Below are 19,004 nucleotides of genomic sequence, written 5' to 3'. Positions count from 1 at the left end.
CCTGAAGACAGATGCTCCTTGCTTGTATTCAAATAGATGGAGAAGGAGTAATGGTGGTGTTGCACAAGGGGAGGAAATCCTCAAGAAGATCACACTTTTAAACCACTTGAGCAATAGCACATTAGAAAGGGAGAGGCTGGGGAGTGTGGCAATTCTCTGAGCAATGCCTACTTAGAGCTCTTCCAGCACTTTCTGAGGCACTCTGGTTATCTTTCCACTATATTAAGAGCTAATTATTTCATTTCAGGACTAACTGTCCCTGCAAGTACAGCTTTTTGGATGAAAACAAGAGGCCAACTCCCTGGCGGGATGTACCATCCTATCCAAAGGTACCACGCAACGCTTGCTCATCCCAGAATCCCACCACAGGCTTGCCATCCCAACGAGTGCTGTTTACAATGCATGACTCCCTAGACATCTGCCTCCTAGTCATTCTAAACCCAGGGCCTGGACCATAAAATCCCTGGAAGCCAATGAAAAAAACTGTCATTGCTTGCAATGGTTTAAAATTGGATCCTCAGTAGTCTTTAATAACATGAAAGCTTGTTAGTGTTTGAAATGTTAATGAACGTTTTGCATTCGTCAACATTTAATGCTCTTTTATCTAGTCATATTTGTTTATTCTCTGTCTTCTGAGCAAACAATCAAAAATATCCTGTAATGATGCACTCTAATTGAAAAATAGTGCTGATGTCTGCTTTCACTTAATGGATTATTTTTTAATTTCAAAAGCAATTTATGGGGATGCTTAGCCTAGGGAAACCAAGAGAAAATGAGACATTGGATTGTCTCCAGAATGATTCATTGGCCCTGTGAAAATGACTTACTGTATTTGATAGAGAAAAAGCAGTGCTTGAAGAAAAATGTCTACTGGGCAAGTGCAAGTACAAATCCACAGTGATAAATGAGGCTGAAATCCTGAAGAACACAGGATCTCTGGTCCTAGCACCAGCAGTGTCTGCACAGGAGTTGCTTAAAGCTGCTAGACTTTGTCCGCACAGTGGCCAGCTCACACTGTGACAAAACAGTGTCTCACGCGTGCAGATCATAGTTGACATGGGTATTCACCTGCACACATCAAAGCTGTCTGAGCTGCTCTCAAGGTCCCCATGTGATGCAGGTGTGTGATGTGGACCTGCATCCTTCCATATTTGTCTTCAGGACCTTACAGAGCAACAAAGGATAGGTGCTGCTCTTTATTCTGCTCTGCGTAACAAAAGTGATCTCTAGGTCTCTAAAGCAGGCACCGTGAGACTTAACATCTCTTTTAATTAACTTATGCCCAAGAGGCATCTGACACTAAGACATGTTTTCATAAACTGTATCAGCTCTACAAATTATTTTTTTTTCCTTTGATATGTGTGTCAGATCAACCTTTGATCTACTGCTGTGATATTAGGATCTTGAATTAACAACAAGTACAAAAAGGAATTCTACTTACTGACTGCAAAGTAAACTGTTCGTCCACGTTGTCCCTACACCATAGCTTATAGGAGTTTGGGGTTCTATCTGGCCGATCTGTGAAATGTGTTCTCAGTTGTCAAGTGATGGATTTGCTCAGTGTCAGTGAGATGAGGAAGTAATGAGTCGGCTGAAAGAAAACGTCATCACCACAGTGTTGCCAAATAACAGATCTGTGCTGCTAATCCATGGGTCTCTTGCAGAACATCATATTAAATGAACATTATAGGGGCAAATGCAAAAACCATTGGCTTCTCAAGGAAGGAAATTCATCTGCAGTGTTATTCTCCTTTGGATTGAATATCAGCAGTTTGATGACTCTGAAAAATTAGTTCACCTGCTCAGTACAGTAAGACAAAATTAGTTAGAGACAGCAGTGGTAAATTAGGCAATTAAAGCTACGAGCAGCTTGTGTCCCAGAAAGACTCTGATCAATAGAGCCTCAAAAATATGAACTGTTAAGAGTCCAAATCTCCCCTGGTCTTTTAACTCTCCACATTAATTTTTTGGTTGTTTGGGTATTTTACTGTATTTTTTTATAGAAATCATAACTGGCCTGTGAGCTTGAATTTATTTGAAACCTCTGAGCATAATGATAAAAAAACATCACTTGAATCTTGCAGGCTGACAACCAATTGGAAAATAAGGGTGTTGTTGAAAAAATACTCTAAATGAGAGCATAAATAATCTGAAAGTAAATCTATCGTGCCCACCAGCTAATGTAACACTACAAGCATAGACACTTCACACCACCCAGCCATGACTGGCTGCATTGTCACTGATGCTCTTCTGCAGCCAGTGATGGATCTGTGCCCTGTGTCCTTGCATCCCCTTGTAAAATCTGCCTGTTACCCTGACTGTAACACCCTCACTCTCCTCCCTTTTCTCCCAAACTCTCCACCTCCCTGACAACAAGCTGCCTGGAGACTTGGTGGCCACCAGATGTGGGTATCCTGGCATGACCACAAGTGGGGAGAGAGAGGAGGATTGGGCAGGCAGAGGGAGAGATCAGGTGCTTTATCCGTGGCATATACAGCTAAATCCTGTGTGGATGGGACCCCAGGAGTCCCACGGATATGCCAATGGCAAATCCTACACTGGGACAGAGGACCCTCACACTGACTGCCTTTTTGTCTGCAGTACATGCTGTCCCAGGAGACCATAGAAGCACTTCGGAAACCAACCTTTGACGTCTGGCTGTGGGAGCCCAATGAGGTAAGGATGCCATGTTAGCTGGGTTAGCACTCTTTCCGAGAGCCAGCCAGACCAGGAGAGCCCTTTGAGATGGTCTGCAGACTTCTTCCCCTTTTCTGCCCTTTCATCTCTTTCTCTCTTTTATCTTCATGTCACATCAGAATACAGTACTTTTTCCCTACAGATGTGAGCCAGATTATGCTAATTGTCATAATCCAATCCCTCTTTATTTTTAGTTCGATGTCTTCCCAGTAGCATCCCACAACAACCAGTGCACTGTCATTGCTGCCACGTGAGTGGCTATTTCATTTGAATAAATCAATGCCCAGCAGAGTGCAACCAATAACTCTGTTCAAATCAATGAAGGTGCACGGTGCTGTGTGAAGCCAGGCAGAGATCCATCCATTGATTCGCACCCTTTGAGATAAGGGGTTTTCTGTGATGCTTTCTGAAGAGGCTGCAAAAGTGCATGCAAGGCCTATTAGTATTTTCTTACTGCTTCATTTTCTTTTTTTAGTTGTTATTAGCATTATTCATTGTTCATGACTTGTATTGCAAGAGGTTCTGGAAGGCTGATGTGTAAACCTTTGCAGAAACATGAAGGAGAAAGATGTTTCTGTAACGGCCAATTTATAGTACAATGTAAAACTCGACTGAGCAAATAGGAGCAAGTCTCACCTAGGAAAAACGAATGGGAGGACAGAGTTTTAAGGATTTAGTAGGGATTTAGTGTTGGGTTTTTCCCAGGGGAAGGATTATGTAGCACCTGCTAGGATTCTAGCAGCAGACCCAGCAGCAGTTAATTACCTTCTGATTGGATGTGCACACAAGTCATTCTGGCTCAGCAGCAGTAGATCAACATGACAAGGAAAAATACCCCATACTGCACACACAGGAAAAGCATATTGCCTTCAGGATATTTTTTCTGGCTGGTAGAACAACAGAGGGACTCTCTGGTGGCTTTAGGTCCATCTCCTATTCACACAGGCTGTCTGATCTTCCCTTGTGTGGTCCATGCCAACCTGAGGCTGGTGCTCTGCAGTTGCTGCTTCCTCTCCAGCCTCATTTCTCTGTATCATGGCCATACAACTGCTCAGGCAAAACGGCTCACCCCCAGCTTTTGAATGCCTGTTAGATCTTTACATCAAGAGTGAATTATGGCCCTCCAGGTGGACCACAACTCTGCTGGATTGTTGTTCTGACTATTAAGAAAGAATAAGGAGAGACAAAAAAAGTTCTCCACGGATTCTTGCATGCTGAAGCATAGTATTTTAGCACAGTAATTCATTCAGAGTACTAGGAAATACTATATGGTGGCAGGAAAAAGGCTAACAAGAGGGTGCAGAGATTAGACATGCCCTATGAGGAAGGAGGAGTGCTGCTTAAAAATAAGCTACAGCACAAAATCTGGTGAGCTAGGCACTATACAGGTTTATCTCCTCCTTTACCTCTGGTTTACTTTTACTTAGAATATTTCAGTGGTGTCAATGCTTATTTAACAATGAGCACTTGCCCACATGCTCAGTGTGGGACAGCAGGTTATAAACCACAGTGTTCTGCAAGCAAATTAATAATGTTGTGCTCTGCATCTCTGTAAAGAGAGCTATGCAGCAAACTTGTCTTCTCTTTCTTAATGCCACTTTTAAGCCTTAGTAGAGTTCAATATTAAGGCTTTTGCTCTTGGCCAAGAAAAATGAAAATCAAAACTGAGGTTCTTACATGGTCAGGGAGAGGGTCTTTGGGACTCAGTCACTCTGTCACTCACTCAAAGCTCTCTTGGCAACAGCTGGAGAGAGGCAGGCATTTCTGAGAGTAATCCAGCCCTTCTAGATCAGGTTTATTGTCTCAGAAAATCTTCCCTGAAACTATTGCAAATTATAGATTCTGCCACAGGAGCTGGGAACCAGACAAGGTGGTCTGCAGCAAAATGCTGGCCGTGTGATCTGAGCGCAGTTTAGCTTATGATATAGTCCTTCAAGTATTGCAAGAAAGTCTCCTTCTTCTTGTTTGGATGATGTAAAAACCAACCCTCTTATTATTGATGAACTGTGTGTGCTCCCCAGATAAAATTTCATTAGATTGAATAATTTTCTGGGGAGTTTTTAAGAGCCTAAATAACAGAAACCTAATTAAAAATCTCTCCAAGGCCATATCTGTGACATTACACTCATCATGTTAGAAACTCTTAGATCAGGCTACAGTCTAAGACCTGTAATGCAATGACTAAATTTCATCCCCTGCAGATTTTGCCTTCAGAAATAGGAATGGAGACACACAAACTCCTGAACTCTTGGAATTCTGTTAATTTCTGACTGGTGGCAGCTGTGAAGTGTCCAGACACATGAAATTGTCATTACTTTTCTTTTACAACCTTTTCAAACCTGGAAGATTAAGCAGGAGTGGTAGTGCTAAACGATCTGCATCCACCTTCTTACCACAGAGCAGATGTTGTCTCAGAAGACGAGCCTGCCTTTGCATTTCAGCTAGTGAGATTCATCCATGGGAGTGGATGGTCATAAACCTGCTGCTATTTCATGGTGTTAAACAAGAAATCCAAGATAGTGGATTAAGGAGCTCAGCAAAAATTCACAAAGAAGGAGGATACTGGCACTTACCTAGAATGAATGTTTCATTAAGAGTGTCTGTTTTCTACTGCCATTTGCTATACAGCTAGAACCTGATCCATTTCTGTACTGCTAGGGCCTTTGGAGTCAGCTGAACCAGAAAAATGGCAATACTTCTTTTGTGAGAAGGAATTGCTACAATACACATGAATCACAGTTACTTAAAGAGAGCTGGTGTGATTCAAAGCCCTGCACAAAACCTATGAAGTCTACAGCGATGTCTAATGCAAAAGCTTTCAGAACCTTTGTGTCTCCCCCTTTTGCAATGTCTGAGTATCTTTCTTTCATCTTAATAAGTGGGCTTTGCAAGGAGGAAATTCACCCTGCAATGTGTCATAAAGTAAAGGGATCTTTACCAAGCCAACAACCTATCTGTTCCTGGCTGCAGATGCTGAGTTGTTTGGAACATATGTACCACGACCTTGGGTTGGTAAAAGACTTCAACATCAATCCCATCACGTTAAAGAGGTGGTTGGTAAGTATTCAAAATTCCTAATATTTGCAAACTTTCTAATTTAAAAAAAAAATAAGCAAAGCATTTAGTCATGGGATTAGCTTGACTTGCATGATAATCCCCCTGAAAACAGGCATCTATACAATCCATACAAATTCTTAATATCTAAGCATTTCAGCAAATGTTTGCATTCTTGTGGTAACAGATTGCCTTTTTTCCACTGTTTCACATTTGTTTGCTGAGTTTTCTGTTGTTCAAAGCAGTTCATTTCTGGTGAATGCTCTTTGTACCTACTGTAAAGGGAGACAAGATGTGTGTCTTCAGGCACGACCCAAAAACCTGGAATATGCAATAGCCATTCAGAAGTCCTAAATCACAAGGAGTAGAAGAGCAGGAATTGGTTTATGTGCTTGATGTACATTCCCAGGATGGAATTTCACTAATTCAGAAGGTGTCTAGAAAACACAAAGCAACCACTGGATTCATCATTTCAAAGTATAGCAAGGGCAAAAAGCACCTGAGCACCAGCACCTACTAGGCAGTGACAGCCACTGCACGGTGTGCTGCTTCTGGCTGAAGCAAACAAGGCATTAGGCTGATCAGTGACTGGGATAAGAGATAAAATGAGCTGTTGTCTCCATAGAAGGCATAAGGCTTACCTGGAACTTATGCCTAGGACTGGTTAAGTCTTTTCTGAAAAACTGTATGATTACATTTAAGGGAGAGAGAAAAAATTGCCAAGACCTAGGAAATATCTCCCCAAAGAAGGTAGATGAAAAGCTCAGTATTATTTACCTTATAAAGCAGCTGAGCAGAAGTGCTGGGATGAAACTCAATACAATCAAGGCTAGCACAGTGTAGATAAAACAGAAAATTTCCTCCTCCTGTCTCACAGCCTGAAAACATGGGAACACAAGGTGATATGTCAACACACATCAACATGCCACCCACACATAGAACTGCAGGCAGCTTCCTGCTAGCTTCTATCTCCAAGCAATTTGTTTCCACTAGCATTCAAGGCAGCCTTGCTCTGACTGAGGCGAGTTTATTATGTATTTTCTACAAAGGTAAGACAGGGTGAGATTTCCTTTCTTAAACACTAGTTTTGCAGAAAAAGAGATGGTTTTTAAAAGCCCCAAGAAACAGCCAAGTCAGGCAGATGCTTGCTTTCTATCTCCCATATCCAATGGTTACAGAAATGTTCCAGAAAGGGGAGGAAAAGATGACTAATACAGCCCTTCAATGCTCTGAGTCAGGAGTCCTCTGGGATGCTTTGGGCTCCACTGCTGGATGTATATATTACATCTATGCAGTGTCATATAGTGACAGGATATGACTATGGTGTCCATGTGGAGGCTGTGAGATACTGCTCAGTGCCTATGTACCTGACTGTCAACAGTGTTATGCCATTAACTATTAGTTGGTTATTAATTTTAAAACAATGTCACACATTTCTAAAGTACTTGCTGCAGAATGGTATGAACAACTTTTGCAGTGAAGTTCCCAGATATTGAATAAGCATTGAAGACCCCTTGACCTCATTCAGAGCATTGAGGCTTCCTAAAAGTTGTATCCCAGGTTGAAGGGATCCTGATGAGGCTTGAGGACTCTTGAAGTAAATTCACTATTTAGCTGAAGAAGGAGACACAAATTCTGTCTGTGTCATTAATTCAGGCTCGGTAACTGAAGCATGTGCATAAGGACTCTCTTGGGTCCAGGCTATAGAGGATTCAGCAGAAGGGGTCCAGCAATGCTGCTGATGCTTGGCTGTTTTGTGCAGGACAGGATATCAAAAACTATCCAGTGCATTGGAAGAATGCCTGTGACATGTGTTAACCCAGCTGTGCTAGCCTCACTCAGCTGGCCTGGCTGACCACAGCAAAGACATGTGGAAAGACAAGCTTTAGCTTGCATTTGTAAGAAGGGCACATAGCCAGGATCTGTGGAAAGTTAAACCACAGAAAAGATCAGTGCCTTATGCCTGTATGGCTACATCTCTCCCATGATGCCTAGTGCTGGAAATCCACAAAGATATGCTAGTACATGTGCCTTCACATCCTCACTTTGCCAAGCAACACCTCCCAAAATGTCACCTCTGAGCATTTGCAAATGAAATAATAACTGCATTTCAGCTTTGAAGATTTCAAAACTGCAATTTACATTCAGTGAGAGAGGGGAACTGGGATGTACTTTGAGTACTTTACACACCCTAAACTCACCATTTAACCACTGCACAGGCTGAAATGCAAAATCAGGATGAGAGCAGAGCCTTGTCTTAAGACTGAGATACACTTGCAGCTGTGCTGGAGTGTTTGCTCATTGATAGCTGGTATTGAGAGAGAAGTTGCTATGAGCTTCACCATCTGACAAATTCTTGAAAGGTAGTAATCTCTCACCCTCCCCCAGGAAGACAAGGCTGTGTCAGACAGCTTTGTGCTGTCACTCTGTCCTAGCAGAGGATAATACTGGGCTCCATAGGGCTCCTATAGGGCTATATAGTGCTTCCAGGGAGGTTAGCAAATCTGTGTAATGATTTCTTCATAAAGAAAGAGCTCTCCTCTCTCTGACTGCTTCATTCCCTCTCTCTGCAGCTGTGCATTCATGACAATTACAGGAACAACCCCTTTCATAATTTCCGACACTGCTTCTGCGTGACCCAGATGATGTACAGCATGATCTCACTCTGCAGCCTCCAGGTATCAGCCCCACCTCAATAGGATCCCTCCATTTCCATCATGGGGCACATGTTCATCTACTGAGCACAATGACACCTGCACCACCTTTCCTGCAAAACAGGCCACCATCTTTCTGGCAAGTGATGAGCTTCCCAGTAGCTGCACTTGCAGTAGCTCACTTGAGGAGAGTTGTTGTGTTTCCACCTCTGACTGCCCACCCAGTCATCCCACCCCAGACCCTAAGAACCTGCATGGCTTTCTGAGGCTGCTAGGAAGCTACCTCCACCTCCTGGATATCCCAAATTTGTACACTGGAGAACTTATGACACTCTGCATGAAATATCTGTGGATCAGATCCAGAAGCCTGCTGAGCTGTAGTCTGTGGATATGGTCCTCATCCATGACACTAAAATGTTCCCACAAAAGGTTTTCTCCAAATGTTTGTTTGCACCTGGGTAGGCTACAGCAAATAATGACTTGCATGTACTGTATCAAGATTCAAATCTGACCTGTACTTTGTCCAGGATTATAGGCATTGCTTACTTTCATTGGCTGGATAACCTCTGTTTATATATTAATTTCACTTCTGTACAAACCAGTTTTATTCTGTTGAAACCTCACCTTGCTTCCCCGTAGTTAAACATCTAGTTACTGGCTTAAGTCTATTTTCTTGCCAGTAAGAGAAATTAAGAAAATATGAAGAAATACTTGCTTTAATGAAAGCTCATCCTATTCAGGAGCTTTGGGAACACAATAGTTCCTTTTTGTCCCTCTTTTCATAACCTAAATTCATGTAGAATATAATGGCAACAAAGCTATCTTCCAGGCTTCCTTTAACTAGTCAGGATGCTTAAATGAACAGGAGACTATGATAATATCTCAGTGCCTTTATGTGATCTCTCCAGTAAAAGCAAGTTACAAGCAAATTGCCTCCTTGGAGCTGCTGTTATTTAATGCAACAAAGGCAAATCTGAAACATTTGTAGTGGAATGGACAGCAGAATTCTCTTTATTGAGTGCAGCAAATAGATCTATAGAAAAATATTTCCTTTTGCTCAGATTTGCCTGGGGATAGGGGAGGTAGAAATCATAATACTATGTTAATATTTTCTGTTTTACAGGAGAAATTTTCCCAAATTGACATCTTGATTCTCATGACTGCAGCAGTATGCCATGACTTGGACCATCCAGGCTACAACAATACGTAAGCCTGTCTCTTGCTTTCTCTTCAGCTATACTGGGAAGGCAACAGCAGCTGGTATTATAGAATCATAGAATCAACAAGGTTAGAAAAGACCTCAAGGATCATCAAATCCAACCTGTCACCCAAGACCTCATGACTACTAGACAATGGCACCAAGTGCCACGTCCAATCCCCTCTTGAACACCTCCAGGGATGGTGACTCCACCTCCCTGGGCAGCCCATTCCAATGGCTAACAACTCTCTCTGTGAAGAACTTTCTCCTCACCTCAAGCCTAAACTGCCCCTGGCACAGCATGAGACTGTGTCCTCTTGTTCTGGTGCTGGTTGCCTGGGAGAAGAGACCAACCCCCTCCTGGCTACAACCACCCTTCAGGTTGTTGTAGACAGCAATATTATTAGTGGATTAAGTTTTCCTTCTCACAGCTTGAGCTGGACCTTCCCCCAGTGCCCTGCTGTTCACTCACACATGGACCAAAGCAGACCTTCATGTAGAAAACTCAGGTCTGGGTTGGAGTTGCTAGCTGTCCTTGGCAATGTCAGGAAAGTGTTTTTTTCAGATTTCCATTCTACTTCCCTCCACTCCTGAGAAATGAGGTAAAATATTTTACAGCTGAGAGAGAGGACATAATTGATTATAGCTCCATCAGCTGAAATGGAATTGTTACACTAAAATGCAAAGGGTGATTCAGCTTACACATTATTTCCTAATTGTCAGTCCTGAAGTGCGTATTACTCTGCTTATTATGACATGAGGAAATTAGAATTGTTGACCTCTGGACACTTCTGTCTGCATGTATGTATGTGTGAAAAAAAGAACGAGAGAGAATCTAATTTATTTGTAGCCACTCATTCAATAAGGGCAGAACCCAATTCTGACTGGGATCAGCGAGAATCTCTCCATCAGCACTAGTGGGGGTCAAATGAAGCCCAGACAATTCCTTCTGTGCTTGTTCTATGTCATTTGAAGATACACAGACTTGATAAAATAAAATAAATTAAAAGAAACCAAATTCAAACAACAAAAAACCAACCAACCAACAAACCCAAACACCAAACCCACCAAGAACCTACAAGGGAATCGTGCCTGGGAAGACATTAAAGCAATATCTATCTTTTCTAGAAATCTGGGTTAGTGTTAGCAATCAAAAACCAAACTGCAGCTAACGGAGTAAGTGTTGAGAAGAATGTAAACAGTAGTAAGCAGCAGGGTTTAGAACAGTTGGTGCACGTCTGCAGGAGTTCTGACCGATTTCCTTCACGGCAGCTATCAGATCAACGCACGAACGGAGCTTGCGGTACGCTACAATGACATCTCCCCACTGGAGAACCACCACTGTGCTGTAGCTTTTCAGATCATTTCCCAGCCAGAGTACAACATTTTCTCCAACGTCAACCAGGACCAATTCAAACAGATAAGACAGGTATGAATGCTGCTCCCGTCTGTGTTCTGCACACTGTTCCTGAAGATGTAAGCATGTGCAGAGGTCCCTGCTGCGCAACGCGGGTGAATCATTCTCCCTAGAGGAAAGGACTCAGAAAGCCCCTCACACTGAAAGGATCCAAGAGGAATTCTTGGAAATTTTCCCTAACAGCACTCCCTGGAATGGCTTGCTGAGAAATAATTAATATATCCTGACTTTTAAACCCTCTATTTTGGGAGCATATATACACATATATATACACACACACACACACATATATATATATGCGGATATGGTCTAGAGAGAGAGCAGGTTGGCTCTGACTGGGAAAAAAATTAAGCTCTCAAGGCAAAAGTTTATGCTTTAAGAGGACATTAATTTTAAGGGGGGCTTCAAAACAGGAAAAGACAATAGCAGAGCACTTGTACTGTTGTGGAAGAGACTCTGGTGGGCTAGGAATCACCATAGTTTCCTCTCAGAGAGTGAACAGTGCTACAATGCCCATTAGAACACTACAGGCCAAAATTCAGTCTTAGTTGCCATGTTGCACCTTCCCTACACACCAAATGAAAAGGCAGACCAGTGTAAGGGCTCAAATACCAGTCTGGTTGAAGTTAGTGATTCTGCTAGAGCATGGGAATCAGGCGTGGGCCACAAATAGATACATCTGCATGAAAACCCACAGCTTTAAATTAACTACAGGCTTTCCTATCATAAACTCTGCCTAGTGGGAGGATATAGAGTTCCTAACACATTGGCTGCTTCAGTGTGTTTCAAAGCCCTTAACCCAAAGAGAATGAGCACAGAGGACATCCACTTCTACTGATCTCTGCCTCTTCCTAGGGTCACTAAGAGTCAGCAGCAAAACCCATAGTGCTTTCCAAGGAGCTGAAAGTGGATCTTGGCAAACAGAGTGTGGTTTTTTTGACATCCTGAAGTACAGTTTGTTTTTCCACAATCAGGAAGGAAAACCCTTGATGCCTCTGGAATATTACACCAGTGTTAAAGATTGAGCCAACCATGATCTTTATACCATGAGCTCTTTGTAACTCTCTTCCAGTTTGCTTGGCAGTTTCAAGTCAGAAAGTTGCCCTTTCAATGTCAACAATGTAAGGGATCTGAGGACTTTTGTGTGTAAGAATGACCATGCTTGGCTCTGCAAGAGCAGACTTTGTAAAGAATGTCAAGGTAATATGTGAACATGTTTTCTTTGCTAGGGGATAATTACATTAATCCTGGCTACAGACATGGCGAGACATGCAGAAATACTGGACTCTTTCAAGGAAAAAATGGAAAATTTTGATTACTCCAATGAAGAACACATGACCTGTGTAAGGAGGCTTTGTCAATTATTCATTGTCTGTGCACAGTGTGAAAGCTTGCAGATTAACATTTGCTTGTTTAAAACCCAAGAGTCAATATACATTATCAAACCCCAATCCTTCTTACATCCTCTGCCCCACCACAAAGAAGTGAAATTCGGAAGTGCTCTGTGTAAAACAGATTAATCCAGTTTTAGAAATCCTGGATTCTCATCAAGAAAAAGAATAAATTTACCAATTACTCTGTCAGGATACAAATTCTTGTTATCCATTACCGAGAGGTAAAAAGTATCCGCAAAAGTACAAACTCTAGTCTTCTATATTTCGTAATCCAATCGTCTTTGATGCACATGGAAGCTTCCCCACTGCCTCTGAGTGCTCCACAGACAACTTCGTGGTCATTTGTAGCTGAATCTCTTCATGCAGCAGATAAGATCATGTGTCCTGCTGTGACACATCCCAGTGCTACTGACAGGGAAACCAAGACAGAGGGAGGATATAGACAGGGTAACTGAGAGAATGGTAAATAATCCAGATCATTTAAGACCTACTGTCCTTTCTGTTTGAATATACATTACCTCCCACTGCATTATAAAGACGCAGGTTCTGGATAAGGGAAAAAGGGCTGGCAATAAGGCTGCAGCAGTAAAGTATTTTCCTCTTTCAGCTGAAGATGGTACTGATAAAATGCTGTGATATCTCCAATGAAGTCCGCCCAATGGAAGTAGCAGAGCCCTGGGTAGATTGCTTACTAGAGGAATATTTTATGCAGGTAAGAATGAGAGAGAGGTGCAACTGCACAACTTGCTGCTCTTCCTGAATCCCACCTCTGCTACAGGTGCTCTGCTGTCTGACAGCCTGATCTGCCTCTAGGATAGAAAGGCTTCTTTGACAGACATGCGAGAAGGATGTCAGCAAGAAAAGCTGTTCATAAAGCAAGTGAATGCAGCTGACTGTAATTTGCAGGTGAAAGACAATAGCAACTTAGAAATCCTAGTGCTATCAGATTGAAGCTTGTTCTGTGTAAAGTCACAGTCTCCCAAGTTTGTTTGACATATATATAATTTTTGAGGACAAGAGCAGTGGCAAGAGAAAGTTGTCAAGTAAAATACATCACATGTCACACAGGAACCAGTTTAGGTAAATTTCACTCTGTGTGAACATTTGCCTAAAGAGAAAGCAGACAAGTTGCTGAGGTGTGCAAGGTCAGATTTTAAGCTCCTCAGACCATTGTTCCTCACTGGATTCCCATCTGGACACAGTTTCAGATAGCTTAAAACAAGGATCCCTGAAAAGCAGCACTCAGCTGCCTCCAGCACATGAGCTACCATGTGTTATGTACATGCAGCAGCAGTGGAATTCTCAGGAGACATACAGCTGCAATACTCTGAGGATGAGATGCCAGAGCTTTCTTACGCGTTTTGTTTGTACCTTGATAGGATGCCTGCTGGGGAGGGCTTCTCACAAGACACAGAGGCCTCTGATGATGCATCAGAAACACTCCTTGCTGACTTCATCTGCAGCTTTTTACTCAAAATTGCAGTGTCTGTGTGCCTTATTGGTTTTGGTTACCTAGTGAAAGACCTACTATTGAGAGATACAGTCTGCTGTAGCATATCTATTTGCATGTGAAGTGTGTAACCTCTTTGAACTCACAAAGAAACAGGGAGCTATGTGGTCAGGTATGCAGCTTAGTATCACAGAATGTTAGGGGTTGGAAGGGACCTTAAAAGATCATCTAGTCCAACCCCCTCACAGAGCAGGATCACCTAGACTAAGTCACACAGGAACTCATCCAGGTGGGTTTTGAATATCTCCAGAGATATCCCCCCTGAGCAGCTGTTCCAGAGTTCTGTCACCTTCACAGTGAAAAAAATTCTTCCTCATGTCTCCATGGAACTTCCTATGCCTCAACTTCCACCCATTGCCCCGTGTCCTGTCATTGGGCATCACCCAGCAGAGCCTGGCTCCATCCTCTTGGCACTCACCCTTTACATATTTATAAACATTAATGATCTCACCCCTTAGTCTCCTCTTTTCCAAGCTAAAGAGACCCAGCTCCCTCAGTCTCTCCTCTTAAGGAAGATGTTCCACTCACTGCAGTCAGTGAAATTGCTCTCATTTGACCTTGCTAGCTGAAACTAGTTTTAATCACTAATAAAGAAGGATATGTAATTTCTGGTTGAATACCTGCAAATAAGCACTCTGGAGAATGATGAGGGAATCAAAGACCTTCTCTTACAGAGCAACAAAAGCCATTACCACCTTTCTGAATGCTCAGAAATATTTTACTTCATGAATCCCATGGATTTGCAAAGGGAAACAGGTGGCCTGGAGGTGAATGCTTTCATGCCAGCCCTGTGCAGGTGTAACTGAAGGGAGTGCTCTTTATTCAGATGCATGCCCACAGCAAAGCAGGTTGCATTCACATAGCGGAAGCATATTGCTACTCTGTGCTGTCCTCAAACACCACTAAGATTTGTATCCAAAGTCTCCTGCTCTTTAGCTACTGACCGTCTTGGTACCTTGCCACACATCACAGGCTTCTAGCCTAGATTAACATTGATTAACTCTGGGTTTGTTCCAGAGTGACCGAGAAAAATCTGAAGGGCTTCCAGTGGCACCATTCATGGACCGTGATAAAGTGACCAAGCCAACAGCACAGATTGGCTTCCTGAAGTTTGTTCTGATCCCCATGTTTGAAACAGTAACAAAGGTAAGTCACTCAAGGCCACAACCAAAAGAGGAGGCATAAAGAGCTTTCTTGTTTGCTCCAACAAGTGTTTAGTAAGCCAGGGAAATAGGGATGTACAGTTCACACCCTGCCTTTCACCCCATTCCTAGCAGGTATGGGTGAATGAATACAAAAGGAAGTGTTTGTTGATGTTCTTGTTTTCACCTAGCTGTTCCCAGAAGTGGAGGAGGTGATGCTCCAGCCCCTTTGGGAATCCAGGGATCGCTATGAGGAGTTAAAACAGATCGATGATGCTATGAAAGAGGTGAGCTCTAAATATCTCTTTGATAAAGCAAATATTATGATTGAATAAGTCAAACATTGTAACTTAATAGCAACTTCATTCTGAAATAGTAGCAATGCCTATGGTATAATCACGGTGATGAGAAACACATTGATCATACCTGGCTGGAGAGAGGCATGAACCACAAGCAGCAAACTTACACAAGAGTATGTCCTTGCAAAGTCCAGCAGCCACCACACAAGCACAGCCATGGGAAGGGAGCTGCTTCCAAGGCAGGGACATAGAGACAAACCCCAGAGATAACCACCAGAACACACCAGCAAACACTTCTTCCTGGAGGGAGCTATCTTCCCCTATGAAGGAGTTAGCCTGGGCTAGCTTGCAACAAAATGTCCTTGGGGTTAGGCAGTTCAAGGCACTAAAGCACCAGTGCGTAAGTTTATTTTCCCAGTAGAAATTTCCACTCACATATCTATTATCAAGGATGTGTTTGAAGTTTTATGAGGAACTGCTCTCTCATACACAGCAGCCAGCAGGATTAAACACACAACCAATGAAGCCATTTTATGGCCTGGATTGAGTAGAGATCTCTGCGTACAGAGTTTCTCTCACATTGACCCTTAGCTTAAGAACAGTAGGATATAACCACACTTGCTGTCTCTGGCCATGAGTGCATTAGTTGAGGAGCCAGGCAGGGCAGAGACCAAGGCTCAGGCACTGTAAACAGGTCCCCGGTGCCTACAGTGCAGCAGCCAGTGTGCTGGTGCAACTCCTGCAGCACCCTGCAGCCTGTGACACTGGGCCTGCATGCCTTCCTTGCATACCTCTTCAAGTTCTTCTTTTGCATGCCCAGACAGACAGCAAAACCAGTTCAAATGACATTATAATCTAGAGGTTTTCTGACAGGAACACATTTATCGCACAGACAGGATACTATCAGTCACTCCATCATTAAAATAAATTGGGCAGTGCCCTGGAGCACTGATATTATTTGATTCAAGTTCATTCATGTGATTATTTCTGACTGGGTGAGAAGAGTAGCTTTCTGGTGTAGCTCCTACCTCCTCCCAGGTGCTTTGTAGGAAAAGCCCATCAGCAGCACAAGTCCTGCTATAGGTGATCCTGCTCTGGTAGTGGAGGTTGGACTGGGTGATCTTTCAAGGTCCTTTCCAGCCCTTAACATTCTGTGATTCTGTGATACTAAGACTGCCTAATCAAAGAGCACACGTGTTGAGGACACTAAGTTATAAAGAAGAAAGTCTTTTGGACATTCATCAGTTTAGAGAGGAGCATTTCTCAAAGGAAGGAAGAACAACTCAGATATGAGTGCCAGGCTTTCCGAGTCCTACTCATCTTTTGAGCTGAGATGTTACTTCCAATTTACAGAAGCTGTCAAAACAGAATTTTTATACAACCTGATGGAGCTTTAATTATGTTGTACTGGCACAAGGGGTTTTACAAAAACAGCTGCCCAAAGTCAGGAATATTCTGAAACACAAAGAGTTAGTTAATAATTTGAGAGCCTAGCATGGCAGATAAAGACCGAGCGCTGTTTACTTAGGACATACACCTTCAGCTGTTTGGGTGGAAAGGTGCCTGTGTGATATACCAAGCTGCTGCCTGCTCTTTCCTGAGAAATGCTGCACATGATCTGTGCAGGAGTGAGTGTTCAGTTCAGTGCAGTGGAAAGCAGCACTGTGTGAGTATTAATCCTGCTTTGCTTTTCATTTCAGTTGCAGCAAAAGAAAAGTGAAAGTTTGACCAGCAGCAGCACTGAAAAGTGAGACTAAAAAAGTCATTGAGAAAACATAAGCCCTAAGGTTATTCTGGTTTAGAGAAATGCTGCATTTGCCAAACAGATGTGGTGGCTACAACAAAATCCAGCTGGGACCATATATGTGGAGAGGTGGCATGCAAGGATGCCCTGCCTGCCTGCCCGGGTTCCTTGTCTGCAGCCTGGAGCCTGCTCTCACTGACACTGCTGATGTTGGTCACCAAGGACTCTCTGGCATGCCCACCACAGCACCCCCCAGCAGGACTTCCTCTGTGGACACTGCACAGGTTGCTGCACTGCTCAGACCGTCAGTAGATTTGCCTTTTCTTGTGACCACACTGACTGCAGCCTGCAGAGACAAAGCAGAGTTTAGCTAAGAAGCCTTTTCTGGAAAATGATCCACTGGCATCTACAAATGAAGGAAAAAGCTGGTTTAGTCAAAATACTGTCTGTGTGTGTACAGCAGTATGCTAATTACAGCATAGCTTAACAGATGCTTGTATTCTGACAGGGGACCTGGCATATATTTTTGCTTGCCTAGGAGGCCCTAATGACACATTTCTCTGTATTATTCTCTGAATTTTATAGTGTTCAAGTACATTCAGAAGCCCAGCATAGTGGATACAAATTTTTTTTTGTTTGCTTTGTACACTAGAAGAAATTCAAAGAAACCTTAATGAGCTGGCAGTTCTGCTTTGTGGCCTGGTGCAGCTAGACATGATGGGATCCTTCAGCACAAGCAAAGAAGGGAGCACAAAGCTGAAACCACTGTGCAAGCATATTTTCATCCTGGTGGATGCAAAAAAAACCCCACAACAACAACAAAAAAAGGCAAGAAGAAGAAAAATCTTTAAATATGTACAGATTTTTTTTTTTTTTAACTTTTAAACTGATCTGCTAAATAATATATTCTTCTACTGAAAGGGGTGTTGTACTTGTTTTCTTTTGCATAGGTGTTCATGTGACGGCTGTTTATGTTTCTGAAGACAAATGTTGTCACAGAATCATAGACTGGCTTAGGTTGGAAACGACCTTAGAGATCATTTACTCCAACATCCCTTCCATGGACAGGGACACCTCTCAGCTAGATTTGGCTTCTCAAGGCTTCATCCAACCTGGCCTTGAACACCCCCAGGAAGCAGACAACCACAAACTCCCTGGGCAGCCTATTCCATGGTCTCACCACCCTTGTACTGAAGAACTTCTTCCTAACATCTGGTCTGAGCCTAGTCTCCCTCAGCTTCATACCATTCCCCCTTGTCCTATTGCTAGACACCTTTATGAAAAGTCTCTCTGCACCCTTCCTGTGGAATCCCTTCAGATATTGGAGGGCAGCTATAAGGTCCCCTGGGAGACTTCTCTAGGCTGAGCAACCCCAGCTCCCTCAGCCTATCCTCATAGCAGAGGTGTTCCAGCCCTTGGATCAACTTTGCAGCTCTTCTCTGGACTCACTCCAACAGCTCTGTGTCCCTCTTATGATGGGGACACCAGAACTGAACACAGTATTTGATGTGGGGTCTCACAAGAGCAAAGTATTCAGAATGAATACAAGGTAAAGGACTGTGAAGGAGAGGAGAGGGCCAGTTCTTAACAGGAGCTTCAGAAACATTTTCTGTTGTACACTTGCATCATAAGCACAACACCAAAAGAGCTTCGATTCCATTGATGACTTTGTAAAGGTTGGGAACCAAGCTCTGCCTGGAGTTAAAGTCATGTAAACAAACAGCAGGCAATACTGTGGTCAGCTTCTGTGGGCTGTCTTGCCAAAGAGGGGGCAGAAGAAATCCCCCTTCTTTGCCACAAGAGGCAAGCCACTGTCATGCTGCTCACTTGCTGCTGGTATCTCCCACTGGGGAAAGGTCATCTTCCCTGTGTGTTTCATCAGACAGGATTGGCTC

At 43.1% G+C, this 19,004-nt stretch overlaps 1 protein-coding gene across 3 annotated transcripts in view; it reads left to right on the top strand.

Moving 5' to 3' along the window:
• PDE9A (phosphodiesterase 9A) overlaps positions 1–17,262 on the top strand; it is a 50,683-nt gene extending 33,421 nt beyond the window's left edge. For all 3 annotated transcript variants that reach the window (XM_009905821.2, XM_054165835.1, XM_054165834.1), the window contains 11 exons: positions 248–329; positions 2,602–2,676; positions 5,668–5,754; positions 8,325–8,429; positions 9,529–9,611; positions 10,876–11,032; positions 12,250–12,363; positions 13,022–13,126; positions 14,942–15,070; positions 15,258–15,353; positions 17,066–17,262. In XM_009905821.2, the coding sequence (XP_009904123.2) occupies positions 248–329; positions 2,602–2,676; positions 5,668–5,754; positions 8,325–8,429; positions 9,529–9,611; positions 10,876–11,032; positions 12,250–12,363; positions 13,022–13,126; positions 14,942–15,070; positions 15,258–15,353; positions 17,066–17,116 (1,084 nt within the window). In that variant the 3' untranslated portion in view covers positions 17,117–17,262. The remainder of the gene's footprint in view (positions 1–247; positions 330–2,601; positions 2,677–5,667; positions 5,755–8,324; positions 8,430–9,528; positions 9,612–10,875; positions 11,033–12,249; positions 12,364–13,021; positions 13,127–14,941; positions 15,071–15,257; positions 15,354–17,065) is intronic.
• The last annotated feature ends 1,742 nt before the right edge of the window (positions 17,263–19,004 follow it).

The sequence above is a fragment of the Dryobates pubescens genome, chromosome 12 (assembly GCF_014839835.1).
Source record: "Dryobates pubescens isolate bDryPub1 chromosome 12, bDryPub1.pri, whole genome shotgun sequence".
Taxonomy (NCBI): Eukaryota; Metazoa; Chordata; class Aves; order Piciformes; family Picidae; genus Dryobates; species Dryobates pubescens.
Note: the sequence above shows the minus strand (reverse complement) of the source record. Positions and strands in the feature narration are given on the sequence as shown.